Below are 19,227 nucleotides of genomic sequence, written 5' to 3'. Positions count from 1 at the left end.
TTAATCAATCAATCAAATTTTATTTGTATAGCCCGTATTCACAAATTACAATTCATCTCATAGGGCTTTAACAGGGTGTGACATCCTCTGTCTTTAACCCTCAGCAAGAGTAAGGAAAAACTACTAAAACCCCTTTTAACAGGGTAAAAATACGTAGAAACCTCAGAGAGAGCCACATGTGAGGGATCCCTCTCCCAGGACGGACAGAAATGCAATAGATGCCACGTGCAGGAAAACATCATCCAGATTAAAGTCTCTAGCAGCATTTGATGAGGGTAGACATCCCGAAGGAACCCCAACATGACATGCCAAGCAGTCCCGCTGCAATCACAGTCCATGGTCAGCAACCATCCAGACCACGATCCACCATCCAGACCAGACGCCACTCCAGTCCTCAGTCACCGTCCACCGCCGCCCACCAGGAAACCATCACGAGCCACCACCGCGGTCCTGGTCCATCCCCCGTGCCCAATGCCAAAGCAACACAGGGTCCGCCACCAGCACCACGATCAGCCCACATAACTCAGAATCCGCCACACTGGATCCAACACTGCGACCCCCGGTGCGCGATCCACAAACCGCAATCCATGGTGCGGCCACAGAGGCCCTGGATCTGCGGGTGATAAAGCCAAGGGATTCCGGGGAAGGGGGATAGGGATGGAGAAGAGGAAGGAGAAGCTCCGTGTGTGTCATGTGTCATAAAATAGAAAAAGTTACGTTCTTCCGCACTAATTAGCTCTAACTATAAGCTTTATCAAAAAGGAAGGTTTTGAGCCTACTCTTAAATGAAAAGATGGTATCTGCCTCCCGAACTGAAAGTGGTAGATGATTCCACAGCCGAGGGGCTTGATGGCTGCAAGCTCTGGCTCCTACTCTACTTTTAGAGACTTTAGGGATGACAAGTAGGCTTGAATTCTGGGAGCGGAGTGCTCTAGTGGGTTTATAAGGTACTAACAGCTCTTTAAGGTAAAAAGGCGCTATATTATTAAGGGCCTTGAAGGTGAGGAGAAGAATTTAAAATTCTATTCTAGATTTAACTGGAAGCCAGTGTAGCGATGCTAATACTGGAGAAATGTGCTCTCTTCTCATTGTTCTCGTCAGGACACGTGCTGCGGCATTTTGGACAAGCTGTAGAGTCTTTAACGACTTACTGCTGGAGCCTGATAATAATGAATTACAATACTCCAGTCTCGATGTAACAAAGGCGTGGACTAGTTTTTCTGCATCTTTTTGTGAAAGGACATGTCGAATTTTTGAAATATTACGCAAGTGGAAAAAAGCGGTCCTAGAAATTTGTTTTAAGTGACTATTAAAGGATAAATCAGGATTGAAGATCACTCCCAAGTTCCTGACTGTTTCATTGGAAGCAAGGGCAATGTCGTCTAGCGCAGCTATATCATTAGATAATGTATCTCTAAGGTGTTTGGGGCCAAGTATTATAACCTCTGTTTTGTCTGAGTTTAATAAGAGAAAATTGCGGGTCATCCAGGTTTTTATGTTCTTGAGACATGTTCGAAGTTTAGTTAATTTGTCAATAAAACCTTTGTTCAGGTTTTATTGACAAATATAACTGGGTGTCATCCGCATAGCAGTTGAAATTTACCGAGTGTGTCCTGATAATGTTTCCTAGTGGAAGCATATATAATGAGAATAAAATTGGGCCGAGCACAGAGCCCTGTGGAACACCATGGTTAACTTTGGTGCGCACAGATGACTCATCATTAATTTGCACGAATTGGGAGCGATCAGAAAAATATGATTTAAACCAGTTAAGGGCGGTTCCATTAATGTTAATTAACTGTTTGAGTCTTTGTAATAAGATTTGATGGTCGATTGTGTCGAATGCTGCACTGAGATCTAACAGAACGAGGACAAAAGCAAAGCTATACGCCAAAATATCAGGCTATATTTGCTTGCCTGTGCTCCACTGCCACATCATCAGTGTGTTACTGTTGTGAAGTCAATGAAACTAATCATCGTATTTTTATGCTCATAGTGTCACAAGGAACTGGGAAACATATCGGAGGCCACAAACTGGACCGAGCTGGCTCTGAACATGACCACGAACAGTGACAATGTGAGATCACACCTCACCCTATCAACAACTCAAATTTTATTTGTATAGCCCATATTCACAAATCACAATTTGTCTCATTGGGCTTAATAACAGTATTTAAAATATTGATTAGAAGAAACAGTTTAAACAGGAAGTTGTTGTATCAAACATGTGAAGTTGGTTAATGCACAATATAACAACTTCCTGTTTTACGGTTAAACCTTTAAATTCTACACGCACACACCCGCTGACCAATATTCAGTCATAGCACACCCTACAGTAAAATATTATTAACATCTTTTATACTGTAATGTACTACAGGGTTCCCACGCTTGCCTTGAAAAAAAATTCCATGCTACCTCCTGATTTTCCAGGTACCATATTAAGTAATGATCTATAGGCCCCTGAAGCTTTCCGCACCCCCCTCCCCTCACAAACACAACCCCCTAGGACACCTGACTACTAACTTGATTTAAAAGATGTGCCAGTCAAGTCTACATTGTAAATGCTTAGAGATTATGTCTTATTGATATATCAATGCATGAAATAATGCAACAATCTGTAGATGAACAACAATTTATTGAACGGGAACTTTGAGACACATGAGCACTGGGATTGATATTTGTTCTCTCTTCCACTCCTCTCCTATCTTATCCTGTCCTCTTCTCTCCACACCTCCCCTCTCGTATCCGCTCCTGTCTTCTCTTCCTACTCTTCTCAACTCCTCTCCACTCTTCTCCCTTTTCCTCTGTCATCCTCTACTCTTGTATCCTCCTCTTTCATCTTCTCCCCTCTTCTCTTCTCTTCCTCATCCTCATCCTGAATCTACAGCGTGTCATTGTCACTCACTCCTGTAATGCATCACACATTTGAGATTATCAGTCTTATGTAGAAGAGGTAATATGCCTACTCTTACTCTGTAAAAGCTTTTGTAAATCAAACTAATGAACCTAAAAGGAAAAACATAAGGCTGGTTCCCCTGTGGTTCCTCAGTACAGCAACCTCAAAAATGTCTCACCCCAAATGTTCCTATTTAGTAGTATCATTTTTTTAAAGAAAAAACGAAAAATCACAAAATAGCTAAAAGTAGATATAAGAATGAATGTTACAAATTTCATCAAGACTAGACTGGTCATGTCAACTAGCATAGAAGTAATGTCACAGCCTAATGTGAAAATGTATTGGTAGTTAGCTAGCAACGCAAGCTAGCCAACACTAGCTAGTTAGTTAGCAAGCTGAATGTTGGCTAGCAAGATTGCACTGCATGTGCTTGCTAACCATCATTAATGAATCCAAATTCAAAACAAACTCCCCTAAATGTGGTGAATAACACGGTTTTAGGAAAAGTCAGTGAGTGAAATACATATGGGGATCGAACATAGTTCTAGTATTTTAAAAGCAAGGTAAAAATTACGTCAACAATTCTAGTGTAAGCTGAAGCTAGCAAGTTGCAGCTTGCTAGCTAGCAAGATTGCACAGGTTACTAACTAACGTTGATAAACCCAGGTTTATCACACAGTTGAAACACAGCTTCTTACATTTGAGGATAAACTTGCATAAGAAGTTTCACTGTAGATGTCAAGGCTCCCGTGTTGGCTGGGAAATGCATGTATTTGACCCTTCTATTGAGATCGCGAGTAATGTTTCTCGGTTATTATTCCCGAAGTCCACCAATCCGAAACTATACTTTTAAAGTCCATATCACCAGGTTGCCTCATCAAATTCCAACATCCAATACACCAGATAGGATGCCAAGAGCATGTTCTACAACATGGGATCATCCATTTCTATCTACAGTAAGAGCTGTTCACATGTAAAGGGTTTTTATAAACTTATCTTAATTCTGTGCTCAATAGTTTAATTTTATTACTATTTTACACATCATCCAATACAATTTTCCAGGCTAACTGTTTCAATTTCCATGTAAGTGTTCACTTTTGCTCAGTTTCCATGACTTTTCTAAACCTGGAAAATGAAAAAATAAATTCCATGTTTTCCATGGTTTCCAGGTACCGTGGGAACCCTGTACTAGTCCCAAAAGGTTGACCACTCCCAGCTACAATTAGGTTGGAAGACCCTTTTGAAGGAGGATTTATTAGATCAGCGTAATGTAAACACCTTCAAGATGAAAAGTTGTACTCTTTAAGAGTTCGATGTTTTGCCTTGAAACACACAGTTCTTCCAACTTGACCATACATTGTCCAATCTTTATCAAACTTTTACAGGACCAGATCCACCTAAAATATGGTCCACTACCCATACGAGATGAAAGCATCTTCTGAATGTTGTGCGGCAAATGTTGATGGCATCTTTGTAAGAACTAATGAAATGACAAATATGGGTTTTGCACTTCAATGAAGCAGCCCTTGCATGCCGCTCCATCAACATGTCTAAAAATCAGTATGTAAACGACACTATAATCAAACTCCTTGAATACAATTGACAGTATGAAGTAGGGATGGGCGTTCGATTAAATTGTCTTTGTCGATCGTCGGGAGAGTTAATGACGAATTTACGATTAATCATTAATATTTTGAAGTTCAAAAATTCACTATTTATAAGCTACATTAAAATGCAGTGAAAAACAAAGCGTGTTTCCTCATTGAGATCTTTATTACAAGATGAACAAAATATGCGCTGCCATAATCCTAAGCAGCGGAGCCGACAGCTAGAAGCCGGTGCTACTAAACACAACTGACCCTCGTTTTTTTTTTCTCCAAAATAAAATAAAAATAATATAAAAAAACATAATGTTAAACAACAACTACAAATATATAATACTTAGGTCTGACAGGTTTTGCCAAATGTAACTCAAAACTATCAAACAAGGTACCGAGTCGAGAAAGCTTCATAAATATAACAAGTAACTCACATACAACTTCAGCACCAGCCTACGGATTTGTGTTGAGAAAGATGAGCATGATAACATGCCCCGGGTCAGACGTGAACGCAGCCTGGTGACCGTCAGTCCAGCCGCCGAAAAACCCTCTCTGAGGGGACTGACGTTGCCGTGATACACAGGTAGCTCCGTGCTAACTTGGCTAACCTGGCCGCGGCTCCGGTGTTTGCGCTCCCCTCGGCCGTGTCAGACAACGCAGGCTCCTCGTCTCCCCCAGCCTCTGGGATAGCTTCGCAGTGTTGGCAGTGAACCAAGTCATTTTTTTAACTCAAAATGGTCCCATGCAACACTTCGCCGTGACCTCTTCATGTTTACTTTGGAAATGGAACTACACGGTAACTCGCAGCCAGTTGCAGGTAACTGAGTAGGACTGTGGCGTTTTTTTCAAACACTGCCCCCCGTGGTCAAATGTGTAATTAGCTAATTTCTCGATGAAAAAATTATTTCATCGACGAAATTCTTAATGATCAATTAATCGATCGTCGATTAATTATGCCCATCCCTAGTATGAAGCCATGCACTTTTCGTTCCTGCAAATATTTCACAATAAAAAAAACTTTTTAAACAAAAGAATGGATTCGGTCAACAGAAATCGTTTATACTTTTCATTTGTGTGTCATAACCTGACAACCCTTTGGTCCCTAGGCAAACACAACTACACTCTTACGCTGTTCTTGTCTTATCATTCTTCCTGTATGCTGTTGTAACAAGTGATTTTCCAAAGTGAAATCGATGAAGTCAGTCTTATCTAATTTGAATACAACAATTAAACCATTTACCTTATTTTCATAATCATGCATCGCTAACAACAAATACAACACTCCGCTGCATATGTAAAACATATGTATGTTTGTTTTTCATGGTCTGATCTTCACTTCATATGCTGAAACATAACACAGCCGCAGCACACATAATACACAATTTCTACTCAATTTCAAGATCTTGTACTATAAACAACCCCTTTTACAAAATTAATTACATTACCTATAATGAAAAGCTGTGCTAATCATAAGTCTTCCTTTAAGAGCATGACTACGGCCATATGGCCATGAAGTTCCACTAATTTGATTATACATTGTCCAATCTGATGAAAGTCATAGCACCACCACTTCATGTGATCAACTCCATCATGCCCTGTGCAGATGCATTACATATTACAAGGCCATGTCAACCAACGACCAGTAACTACACGCAGCAGGTGAAAGCTTGCAGCTTTAATTTCTATTTATTGTTGACTTTTCTTTGTTTTCTAGGATGAAGAAACATCCAAACTGGAAGCTCAACTTGTGGTCTTAACTGACAGAGCAACTTGAACAATTAATTTAGACTGAGGTCTACCAGATGGAGCCTGGCTAGTCTGGCCATCCATCTGTGATTGATCAGTCCGGTGGGCTTTACACAAGGCACATTCTATCCCTTCATTGGTGGATATCTTTGTTATGCTGCCACTGTGAACTTATAAAGTTTTTTGATGTCGATTTATTTTTCTGCTGACTTTATTATGCTTCATTGAGTCAGTATTAGTAATTAATATAGATTTGTGTACATCCGATAACTATGTCCTTATACCTAAAGTTCATTGAGGGTTGTTTTACCAAAACGTGAATGCAATAGAATTTGTTCACCCAGATAAACAAAAAGACCATGCTTATATTTAAACTTAGTGATTCATAGTCATGCAGATATCTCAAGGACCAGACAAATTAATCTATTTGCACGGCTAGATACCAGAGGTAAGGTCATTTTATTATTATTGTTCTTCAGTTACATTCAATCCAGTGTCATAATGACACAGTGGAAGATTTCCACTAGTCAAAAACTACAATTTTCCACTACAGACACAGAATATTTACTAATATGCGATGGTAAAATTAATTGGAGGTAGAAGTTTTTAATTGAGTAGTCTGGTTGTATCCCAATTTTTTTTTTTACATGATTCCCTGAAGTGAAAGTACAGGTGCAGTATTTAATTGAGTCATCAGTTTATCATCTAACATCACTTTAATAGTACTGTGTTTTCTATTCCCTGGAATTTACACTTTTGAAATGCATGTGCTTTGAGTTAACAGGGGATATCAGAAGTGATCTTTTTCACAGTTAATGAATGAAAAATGTGGCATGCAATTCGGTGACACAGTGATTACATTTAATAAACTTCTGTTTTCACATTTTTGTCTTTATTAAGTTGTAGTTGAGTGTATTGAACCACCGTGACACCTCAGGTATGTTCAGGATCTGTGTAACCAACAACAACATGGGGATAGCTCAGACAGTAAAAATATCCTTCTGCGATGATGCAAAAGGTTTAATTTATTGGTAAAAGGAATTTAATTCTCTTTATGGTAAATAAACAGAGAAGGGACTTGACAGAAGTGGATTGGCTGGAGAAAATAAAAAGGCAGATAAATATCAGTATCTTTGTGGATATGTGTTAAATAATGTTTCAAATGCCTTCCGGAAAAAAACTTCACCATCGGACCAACCAAAGAATGCACAACTCAACAAAAAATTCATCAAATTAACAGAAAAATAAATGTCACAAGCTATAGCAAATCATTTTACCCCACTTTCTTTTTTTAAAGAAACTGCAACACATTCGTGACTCAAAATTATGAGATGTGACACATTAAAGGTAGGGTATGGGCTAGAACTAATAGCGAAAAAATAAATCTACAGATTTTTTGTAATTGAGGTGGTATACCATAACTATGAGATTCTATGTCATAACTGTGGGAAAGAGTTTTTTTTTCCTTTGTTGAATACACAAAACAAATATTTTAATGTCACAGCGTTATCATTGAGCATGCAATGCATATAGGCAGGACCGTCTTTTTGGGAAGCCAACTCAAAATCCAATGAGCCCATCTGTGGCTTTGTGTTACGGTCATCGTCATTCAACACAGTTGACCAAGAAACAAGAGAGCAGGTGATAGAGCATTTACCGGCACCTTCCTCTCTCTGCCCACTTAGTCCTTGACATCGCCTACTCCGTCAGCATTGATGGCAAACATGGCTTCAGCCTCTGGCAGGCAGGGCGAGTCGTAGATTTTACAGATCCTCGTCTCTCCTCGACCTTTCCTAAGGTACAGACTGGAAGAACAAGACCAATTAAAAAAAATTGTGTGATGTTAGATTGATGTAACCGAGGTTTTATCAATCTGCAGCAGTCAAAGCCTTCCAGCTGCTGTGATGTGTGCTATCATCCAAGTTTCTCTAAACCCCGCCATTTTTTTGTGGTCTCAAGCACTCACCCACCCCTCCATCTTCAGAGTGGTGAGTAGATAATGAGTGAATTTCCATTTTTGGGTGAACTATCCCTTTAAGCGACCAGGAGCCGTTCTAAACTCAGAACCTTTCACCATTCAGCAACAGAAAGACACCACAATTGATTCTGTTTACAGAGTGAGGACATGAAAGCATTCACTTGTTATCACAGAATTATTTTAAACATTCAGCTGTTCACGGAGGGAAATATTACTATGATGACACCAAAATATCTGCTCTTTCATGTTTTGTGGTGCAGAGGGATTAGGCATCTCCTGATGATCTTGAAAATGGAGAATAATATAAGGATGACACACTGCATCACTCACCGTGTGGTGGAGGCATGAGCCATAATGTTGCCACCGATTGGTTTCTTGGGATCTGCAGAAAACATGGCTGCCCCGTCTACCTGTGCTACCACCTGGTTTGATATCACCACAGCAACGCCAAACTATTGTGAAATAGATCAGACAGAAATAGTTGTTAGACAACTCACTTTTCTTGGTTAATCTGACAGAGCTATCCAAAGTAAGTCCCAAGCAGGATTGCCGAGTCAAGTCGAAGAGCTTAAACTTAATTTTAAAGACATTTGCATTCTAGCCTACAGAGTAACACTAAGAGTACTTAATTAATACAAATACCGAAAAAAACTTAAGACAAATGAGCGAATACTGAATACTGCTTCTGAACACAACTATATACTTACTTTGGTACTGTATCCAATGAGTCATGCTTCTAAATGAGGAGCGTACGTTAAGTGTGGGTAGGGATGAATGAGTGAGGTTTTTGTAACGGGGAGAGCAAGTGAGTTGCCTTTACAGTATGTAATATTTTTCTCTTTCATCGAAGTGAGACTTAATATTTCGATAAATCAAATAAATGTTATGTTATGTTATGAATGCATAGCAAAGGAGAAAACACTGTGCACACAGCAGAAATAACTAGAAATCTTGGTCTTTAGTAACTCCTAATATATAAAACAAGAGATCTGTCATTTTAAACAGCCCACCATAGAGAAAAAAGTCAAAATTGAGGGATATTTTTTCCTTTCTTGTCTTAACTTTGGGGCTTGGAATCTCTAGACACCTCACAATTCAATTAGATTCTACAACGCGTTATTCATGTTGAAAATCTTTACTGTTTGCGAAACTCATTGAGAACAAATTAACGTAAGAAGCGCCAATGGAAACCAAAATCATTGTCAAAGTGGAAATTTTTAATCACAGGCCATCCAGCTTGTGTGGATTTTCATTCCAACAACTCGTAAGGGGGTTCTGTAGTGTGTATGACCACCATGCGCCTGTATGCACTTCCAACAATGTCTGGGTATGCTCCTCCCAGACCTGGATCGGGGCATCAGTGAGCTCTTGGACATTCTTGGACACTGGACTGTCAGACACAACGATACATTACGTCCGAGATGTTCTCAATCGAATTCAGGCCTGGGGGAACATGAGGGTCAGTCAGTGTCATCAATACCTTCGTCATCCAGGAACTGCCTACAGCTGTGGCCAATAGTTTTGAGAATGATTCAAGTATTGGTTTTCACAAAGTGTGTTGCTTCAGTGTTTTTAGATCTTTTTGTCAGATGTTACTATGGTATACTGAAGGCATTGTTCGTCACCAAACTGATGGTAGCGCTCACCTTTTCTTCTCCAGACAAGCTTTTTCTTCGCCCTAAACAATCGGTAAGGGGATTCATCAGAGAAAATGACTTTAGAGGTAGTGAACTAGTGGCAGAAACTTGGACTATGGGCAGAAAAGGTCTCTGGTTCGTCTCTGGTTCGACTCCACGGAGAAACAACAAAAAGACGACCCTGGATTGATCTGTCCAAAAATCCAAGAGGATTCTCCCTACCCTGTCTAGTGCCCCTGAGCAAGGCAACTTACTCCCCCAACATCTGCTCCCCGGGCGCCGTACATGGCTGCTCACTGCTCTGTGTGTCCTGCACCAGATGGGTCAAAAGCAGAGGTTAAATTTCCCTACCTGCATGAGTGTGCCTGTGCATGTCTGTGCATGTGTTTGGGACTAATAAATGCATCTTAATCTTAATCTTCATCTTAATCCTCAGCAGTCCAATCCCTGTACCTTTGGCAGAATATCAGTCTGTCCCTGATGTTTTTCCTGGAGAAAAGTGGCATCTTTGCTGCCCTTCTTGACACCAGGTCATCCTCCCAAAGTCTTCGTGGCACTGTGCGTGCAGATGCACTTACACCTGCCTGCTGTCATTCTTGACTAACCACTGCACTAGTGGTGCCCCGATCCTGCAGCTGAATCAACTTTAGGAGATGGTCCTGGCGCTTGCTGGACTTTCTTGGACGCCCTGAAGCCTTCTTCACAACAATTGAACCTCTCTCCTAGAAGTTCTTGATGATCAGATAAATGGTAGATTTAGGTGCAATTTTACTAGCAGCAATATCCTGGCCTCTGAAGCCCTTTTTGTGCAAAACAATGATGACTGCACGTGTTTCCTTGCAGGTAACCATGGTTAACAGAGGAAGAACAATGATTTCCAGCACCACTGTCCTTTTAAAGCTTCCAGTCTGCTATTTTGTCTCAATCAGCATGACAGAGTGATGGCCAGCCTTTTCCTTGTCAACACTGTGTTAACAAGAGAATCACTGACATGATGTCAGCTGGTCCTTCTTTGGCAGGGATGAAATGCATTGGAAATGGTTTTAGGGGATAAGTTCATTTTTGTGGCAAAGAGGGACTTTGCAATTAATTGCAATTCATCTGATCACTCTTCATAACATTCTGGAGTATATGCAAATTGCCATCATAAAAACTGAGGCAGCAGACTTTGTGAAAATGGTTATTTGTGCCATTCTCAAAACTTTTGGCCACGGCTGTACACACTCGGTTCACATTCGGCCGGGCATTGTCCTGCACCAGGAAGAACCCAGGGCCCACTGCACCAGCATAAAGTTTGAAGATCGCTCAGAGGATTTCATCCTGGTACCTAACAGCAGTCAGGGCACCGTTAGCTCTGAAATTAAGGTCTGTGCTATCCTCCAAGGATATGCCTTCTCAGACCATCACTTAACGGCCGCTTAACCGATGATGTTGCATAAAGATACCCTTGGTGTTAAAGTCAAGTCTGAAGACATCGTGACATTGTGACTTGAATCTGACTTGAGTCCAGGTCGTATGACTCGAGTCCACACCCCTGGTGCTTCAATACGACAGTTACACAGCCTTACTATATAAAGTGCCTCGAGAGTATATGTTTATTGTGATTTGGGGTGATACATATAAAGTTTAAGGGCAGTGTGGCCTAGGGGGTAGAGTGGTCTTCCTCCAACAAGAAGGTTGGCGGTTCAATCCTCACCCTTCCCCATCTGCATGCCGAAGTGTCCTTGGGCAAGATGCTGAAATAGCTAAAATGGCCCCTCATGATGTTGAATGCACTAATTGTAAGTCGCTTTGGATAAAGCGTCTGCCAAATGACATGTAATGTAATGTAATTTAATGTGCATCACTGTGTGGACTGTGTAGATTGAGAGTACATTTCCGTAATTGTGACAAAAAAAAAGAATAAAAAGTGTGAATTGGTCTTTAAGGTATCCTGATTTCAGTCCTATACAGCAGCACATGAGCACATTACCAGACAACTAGGACATTATAGGTCCTTTTCAGACCTAGTAATAACATGTCTCTAGTGATCTGATCACAGTTGGAGTGCTCCTGACATTAGAATGTGTCTTCACGTGTCTCTTAGATAAAACAATTTTAGTGCTCTATATGAAAATGAACATACACATCATTTCACAGAAACATTCTATTTTCACCCACTGGGACTCTATAGATGTGTGCTGGAGAGAAAGAGAGAGCAGAGTAGCTGAGCAATTAAATGCAATTTAAAAAAAATAAATAATGGAAACCAATGTGGCAGTTGATAATACTATGGTGTCAGTGTCCACAAATAAGTCGGTTTAGGTCAATGTACTTTTGGTTCATTATGAAACTTTACAGGGTCAGAATATGTCAGATCAGTTGACGATACTTCACTGTGGCCCGCAGCGCATTTGCATACACACTGCTAAAAGAATGCGGCCACATGCCTCCAAGACCATCTCTGAAAACGGTCAGTATTTAAATCTCCTCAATATGTCTCAGGTTCGTTAACAACTGTAGTTAAAGCTAACCATTTGTGATGGTTCACTGAAGACAGATGTTAACACCAGGTATTAACAGGGCCTTACCTCGTCTGCCAGCCTGAGCAGCATTCGGAGGAAACGTCCCAGGTGTCCCTGTCTGGCCGACAGCTCTCCTCTACCCGAGTAGTCTGTTCTGTACAGAGCAGTGGCACTGTCCACTATCAGTAGGGCATACCTGGCACAAAGAAAGAGTGAGTTACACACCAGGGGCCTCATTTATAACCGTTGTGTATGCACAAAAGGGGGCCTGAAACGTGCGTACGCCACTTCTCACGTAAACGTTGGGATTAATAAAAACAAACTTGACGTGAAAATTTGCGCATTTATTTTTGCTTACGCAACATAACTGTTCCATACGAACGTTAAATTGAAAAAGATCTACAACAACTTAAAGCAAATTACGTTCCGATACCATTAAACAGCAGAGTTAGAGAGCCAAGTTAATAATGATGAATTTATAATTATAATTGTGCTGAACTGAGTCCAGTATTAGACCGAACCGACGGAACCGATCCATCCATCCATCCCAGTACAAACACAATACTATAAATATAATTCTGTAAAATCTATGATTACATTGGACGATTCAATTTAAGAGCAGGCGATACAACAAGATCTCTCACATTGTGACAGTGTGAAGACATAATTTTTTTTGCCTCTACCTTTGAATTAGATTTGCTTTTATTTCAGGCTCTTTTCTATTTATCGTCCTCACTCTCCCTCATTATCAGCAGAAGTGTATCAGTGTATTTTCTTCATTAATGACATCACTGCTGTCCCATAAAATTGCTCTTCACCTCCACCTCAGTAGAAAAACACATCGATGTCAGTGTCAGAGAGTTTCGCTTCCTCTTCCTACCTCTATCTCACTGCTTGATGTAATGACCCACCGTGGTAATTTAATTTCATGAGGTGCTTTGCATTGACCATTTATGGCTTTCACAACAATATTAGTACTGTTTAGGGCTGTTGGATTGAATTTTGGGAGTCAAACATAAAAAAGACCAAGCTTAACCCTAGAACACTAACGTCTGGTGTTTTTTACCCGAGCAAGTGTGGTCATGGGATTTTCATTGTGTTGCTGCTGTCTGAGTGGCGTGGGTCCTTGGGTAGCTTCAGTCTGCTGACTGACGTCATGGAAGGTAGGGTAGTTTCCCTGATCCCATCCCCATTTTTTTCAATAGGCACTAACGTCGGGTAATTTTCACCCAACGTTAGTGACAAAGGGTAAAATATTTGTTGAATATAATATAAGTTGTTAATGATGCAGGGAGACTGTGCCTTCACCAGACATGTTCCAGGAACGGCTGGACTGAAAAACATGTTCCCAGCTCAATTTTTTTTAAGGAATATTTCATTAACGACTCCCTATTTTTTCACAAATTCTAGAGCCTTTGTATAGGGTCCCCCCATGATACCCTTTTTTCGTTCATGAGATGTTGTATTGGGGTATATAAAAGAAGAATACTTCATATTGCCATGTATTGTTGTACATTAATATATTTTGATGAGTATTTATTATTATTATATCGGGTAAAATGTACCCGACGTTAGTGATGGTGTGACTAATTGTACGTTAGTGTTCTAGGGTTAAAAAAGAAAATACTATTAGAATGCTGTTATCATAATTAAAATGTATATTTTTTCGTGCTGATCTGTTTCAGCAACTCGGGTGCGTGTTGACCTCGAAAGGGCAGTGGCGGCAGCCGCCATACAGTTAACAACATGGTTTTGTTTACCCTTATTCTGACAGTGACAGAGCAGAAACAAGAACAAGCACCAAACAAAACTCCCTTCAACTGATGTTTTCATTAAAGGAACCGTCGTAACTTGAACCCTATCTGATAAATTCCAATATGTGCAAATGAATAAGTCATCTGTGCGCACCAAAGTTAATCACAGTGTTCCTCAGGGTTCTGTGCTCGGCCCATTTTTATTCACTTTTTATATGCTTCCACCAGAAAAATTATCAGGATATAATCAAAACACCATTAATGCAGATGACACCCAGTAATACCTATCAATAAAAACAGAACAATGTTTGTAGTTCTCAGTCAACTCTGTGCATTGTTCTTCATGCAAAAACATGGTGATTTCCAAACCATTTGCAATGAAAAAAGCAAAGGCCCCAAGATTGGCCATTGTTCTCTTCTTAATGACACTACGAAAAGTAGAAAGTTTATAACTCAGAGAACAACAGAGTCTGTTTTTTACGCCATCCCTGCAACCGCCAGCTGAGAACATTGGCTAGGAGACTGGACTGAGAAAATTTCTCACTTGGACATACTTCCCCTCAGGAGAATGTCTGGAAGATCTCTAAAGGTCAGTGCATATCTGAAAGCAGCTATGGAAACATAACCAAGTACTGAATTACCTGGTGAGATTATATCAATGTCCGACCCTACAGAAAATTAAGCACAGTTCAAAGGACAGCATTTTTCAAGGGGAACCAGGCCAGTAAGGGCCTTCTCTACTTATCAGGAGTGGTCAAGTGGAGCAAGCCAGAGACTGGGAAATGCTAGTTGATATAAGCCAGAGGCTTGTATTACCATCACAAATTGTCATTACCACTCTAAGACCAGGCCTTGTACTCTGGTGCAACTACCTGCGTGCTGTTTACGTCGTAGAATTTAAAGTACCCTAGGAAGATGCTGTTAATGAAGCTAATGAGAGGATATGGCTGTTTTATTCAGAGATTGAATCTGAGGCTAAACAACAGGGCTAGAGAGCAATAGTCTGCCCAGAAGAGGTTGGCTGAAGGTTGCAACATCCATCATCAAAGCTAAGAATGCACTGACAAACTCTGCGCCGAGCCATTCTGGAACGCAGAATGCTGCAGCCAATGTGGTTATGGATCAGTGGGAAAGACCCTAACTGGGTCCCAAGATCTTAGGGACACATACTGTACAGCCAAATTACTATGTTTTTGTTGAAATCTCATCAACTCTGCAACGGAGACACCCCGTACCCACACAGCTCTGGAGCTCTAGAGTCGCTAAAACAGAATTTTGGAAATGCTATTGGGCAGAAACTGAGTAAGTAAGTGATTACCTCAAAAAAAAGCTGATTGGGTCTTTTTGGTCATGACCAGTGTTTCCACAGTTACTTTGAAAAAGTAACTTAGTTACTTTACAGATTACTTGATTTTAAAAGTGACTTAGTTACTTTACAGATTACTTGATTTTAAAAGTAACTAAGTTAGATTACAAGTTACTTTATTAGTTACATTCAGCAGCTGCCGACAACACCCCCGCTGCCTCAACATAAAAATGGCAACCAGTTTTACCAACACTCACTTTATTAGAAACCGCCGGAGAACCGCTCGAACGGAGGGTTCCCCCAGCGGGCGCCGTAGCTGAGGTGATCCGCGAGAAGGGACCGACACGCGTCCAGAGTCGCTGCCGCCGACAGCCATACCCGGTCCCCGCCTTCTGCACCGCCGACGGACACCGCCCCGCGGCCCAAGAGAAAGAAAGAAAGCCCCCGCACCAGCGACGCCGTGAGGCGCCGCGCACGAGGACCTCCCCCCCCAAAAAAACCGTCAAGGCAACACTAGATATTAGATAATTTCCTACGGCACACCTGACGATCTCTCACGGCACACTAGAGACGCAAGAAGAAATCAAATATATATTTTACTATTAATGACAGAATAGTAACACACAGAGACTTGGACAAGTAACTTTAATCTGATTACTGGTTTGGAAATATCAACGCGTTAGATTACTCGTTACTGAAAAAAGTGGTCAGATTAGAGCAGTGGTTCTCAAACTTTTTTTTTCATGCCCCACTTTGGGCCTAGAATATTTTTCATTCCCCACCCTCTCCCCAGCCACAACAAAATGGGCCAAGTTTAACATGTGTATTTACATAACATACTCATGAACATTAAATCCAAATTACTTTCAGGAATTTTGATGTGCAAATAAAAAAAAAACTTTTTGTGACCTTGGTTGCTTTTTTCAAAGAATAGTGCAATAACTTTACTTAAATTCAACTTAATTGAAGTTCTTTTGGGGACATTTATCACTACATTCCTCCATCAGTCTGTACTTTTTCAATAATAGAGAAAACATTTATTCAATTATAATCACTTTGTCACAAAGATGATAAAGCTCAACCAGAAAGAACACATGCATGTGATTGTGGTGTAATGTTTCTAAGTGTCATCTTAATTTGTTGGGTCTAATAGAGTTTTCAGACATAAAATCCCCACTGGTCTCTCCTCATGTCCTACCCCAGGGGTAGGCAACCTTTACTATCCAAAGAGCCATTTTGCTCCCTCTTCCCCCATATTAAATCTGTCTGGAGCCGCCCTGATAACACAGGTTATGAAGTTATATAGTTATATAATGTATATAAAAACTATAGTTTGTTGCATTTATTAAATTATAGAACGACAATAAAAAAAACTGCTATTTTTACCCATTACAAAAAAGGAAAACATCAAACTCTTATGAAGAGGAGAATAAAATACATGTGTAGGCCTACTTTGAAATAAATGAAGCACAGAACTATGCTTTTTTTGCTCATATCCAGCTTGGTACTTTTCAGCAGATGCTTTGTGCTTGCTCTGGAAATGTCTTCAAGCATCACATTTTTTTTGTTTGCTAATTCCTCGCCACATATCAAGCATACAGGTAAACCTGCATCGTTGGCAGTGATAGCAAATTAATCTGTCCACGCAGAATTAAACTTTCTATTTTCCTCCCTGTGTGTCTGGGCGGACACATGACGGCCTAATACGATGATGACTTAAAAAAATGAACGTGAACGGTACGTTCACTCACGTTCATCATATGAAAACTGATTCGTTAAGTTCACCGTTCTCGAAAAATATGCGCAACATTCACAGCACTGTACAGGGAGCCATTGCAGAGGGGCTGAAGAGCTGCAGTTTGCCAACCCCTGTCCTACCCCATTGACTGTGAACCCAAGAGCAAGACAGGCTTCTTCGTACTTTCTTTTCAACTTGGTTTTTGACCACCGTCTCGTTTGTCCCTGACGGGCTGCTTCACGTGAACGAGCTCTGATCTCCTGTGTGTGTCTCTGAGCGAGTGAGCGGGGTGGGGGGCGGAGCCCCGGTGCCTGAGAGTGTTTGAGAATCACTGGATTCTCAAACTGAATCACTGAATCACTGGATCAGGCGTTACTAAGTAACGCGTGATGCACTAACGCGTCTTAGTCATAGTGCATCACTGGTGATGCACTAAGACTGCATCACTCGTCATGACGCAGTCTTAGTGGATTCTTAAGGCTCCCATCACATGATCCTCTTCCAGAAGAAAACAACTTGCAATAGCTCCGGCTACCAGTGTAGAACGCAACATGAATGATCAATTACAAGTAGGGATGCACCGAATATTCGGCCACCGAATATATTCGGCCGAATATTGCAAAAAAGGCCACATTCGGCCACATTCGGTATCCGGTAAAATGAGTGAAAAACAAGGCCGAATATTAGAGGCGCGTTTTAATGACGCAAGCAAACAGCGTCTAGTGACGCGATAAACGTAAACAAAGATGTCCGCGGTGTGGTCATGTTTTAAAGTGTCGGAGAGCGACACAAGAATTGCAGTTTGCAAGCAGTGTTTAGCCGAAATATCTAGAGGGGGGTCGTCCGCAAAGACCTTTGGCACTACTGCCTTAATTAACCACCTTAAAGCCAAACACCCCGAGCAGCATGCTCAGTTTGAGCGAGCGACGGCTGCAGTAGCATCAAAGAGGAAAGCTCCGAGCAGCACCCACACTCCGTCCGTGGCCGCGGACAGAGAGGGGGGAGAGGGTGCAGAGACAAAAAGAATCCGCACCACGGAGGCAGTACGTGTGCCCTCACTCTCTGACATGTTTGAAGAGATCCTCCAGGAAAACAACCCAGATGCCAGGCAGACAACGAGTGCCACTGCTCAACAGCTGGACTCTTACTTGTCAGAAGTCCCCATCCCCAGGAGTGACAATCCTCTAACATATTGGAGGACCAATCAAGGACGCTTTCCTGACTTAGCACAGATGGCACGCAGGTAATAACAGTCAATAATTTTTACAGCACCTTTCAAAACATACTTACAAAGTGGTTAACAGTGGTAAAACAAAATGTATAATGTAATTAATGCAACATAAAACAATATAGGAATACTACAATGCAAGTGCACAAGAGTAATGGTGATGTACAGTAACATTTAAAACAATAAGCTAAAAGTATGGGAAAGGATTGGTTTTCTTTTTCTCTTTATTACTATTTTTTTATTGCTTGATAACAATGAACTGAACCTACAATGTTGTTTCCATTCCAAGGTACCTGGCTGCTCCATGCACAAGCACTGATAGTGAGAGGCTGTTTAGTGCTGCATCACATGTCCTTGATGAGAAGAGGAACAGACTGACATGTGATAAAGCAGAGAAGCTTCTCTTCATAAAGAAGAACCTGCCACTGTTCCTGTAGGAGTAGGCTAAGTAGACCTATGGCTTGATACAGGCACAGTTGTTTTGTTTTAATGTTTTTGTCTGTAAAGCAATTTGGGTTGTCTTGTCTCAGATGTCAGTTTCTTTCTGATGACAAATCTGTTCTGGTCAGGGATATGTTATGTACCTGTAAGTGTTTGATGTTACAAGCACACTTGCTATTTACCTCAGCCTTTACATTATTGTTTACATTATAGCCTACTGTTACTTAGTAGACTTGTGCCAACTTTTGCACTTTTTTGCATGTCAGAAATGTTAAATAAACATTTACTTTCTTTGAAAATCATGTCTATGTATTTTATTTTTGCAAATTAAAAAAAATAAATAATGAAAAACTTAACCACATTCGGTATTCGGCCAAGCGTTTGATTATTATTCGGCTTCG

The 19,227-nt window shown here is 40.8% G+C and overlaps 2 protein-coding genes across 2 annotated transcripts in view; one reads left to right on the top strand and one right to left on the bottom strand.

Moving 5' to 3' along the window:
* Positions 1-7,123, top strand: part of rmdn3 (regulator of microtubule dynamics 3) — a 34,039-nt gene extending 26,916 nt beyond the window's left edge. The window contains exons 11-12 of the mRNA XM_053444526.1: positions 1,997-2,077; positions 6,209-7,123. Coding sequence (XP_053300501.1) covers positions 1,997-2,077; positions 6,209-6,268 — 141 coding nt within the window. The 3' untranslated portion in view covers positions 6,269-7,123. The remainder of the gene's footprint in view (positions 1-1,996; positions 2,078-6,208) is intronic.
* The window catches only part of rad51 (RAD51 recombinase), a 45,306-nt gene continuing 33,189 nt past the window's right edge, over positions 7,111-19,227 (bottom strand). The window contains exons 8-10 of the mRNA XM_053444527.1: positions 12,426-12,555; positions 8,549-8,670; positions 7,111-8,045 (exon numbers count right to left, since the gene is read on the bottom strand). Of these exons, the coding sequence (XP_053300502.1) occupies positions 7,922-8,045; positions 8,549-8,670; positions 12,426-12,555 (376 nt within the window). The 3' untranslated portion in view covers positions 7,111-7,921. The remainder of the gene's footprint in view (positions 8,046-8,548; positions 8,671-12,425; positions 12,556-19,227) is intronic.

The sequence above is a fragment of the Pleuronectes platessa genome, chromosome 17 (genome assembly GCF_947347685.1).
Source record: "Pleuronectes platessa chromosome 17, fPlePla1.1, whole genome shotgun sequence".
NCBI classification, from domain to species: Eukaryota; Metazoa; Chordata; class Actinopteri; order Pleuronectiformes; family Pleuronectidae; genus Pleuronectes; species Pleuronectes platessa.
Note: the sequence above shows the minus strand (reverse complement) of the source record. Positions and strands in the feature narration are given on the sequence as shown.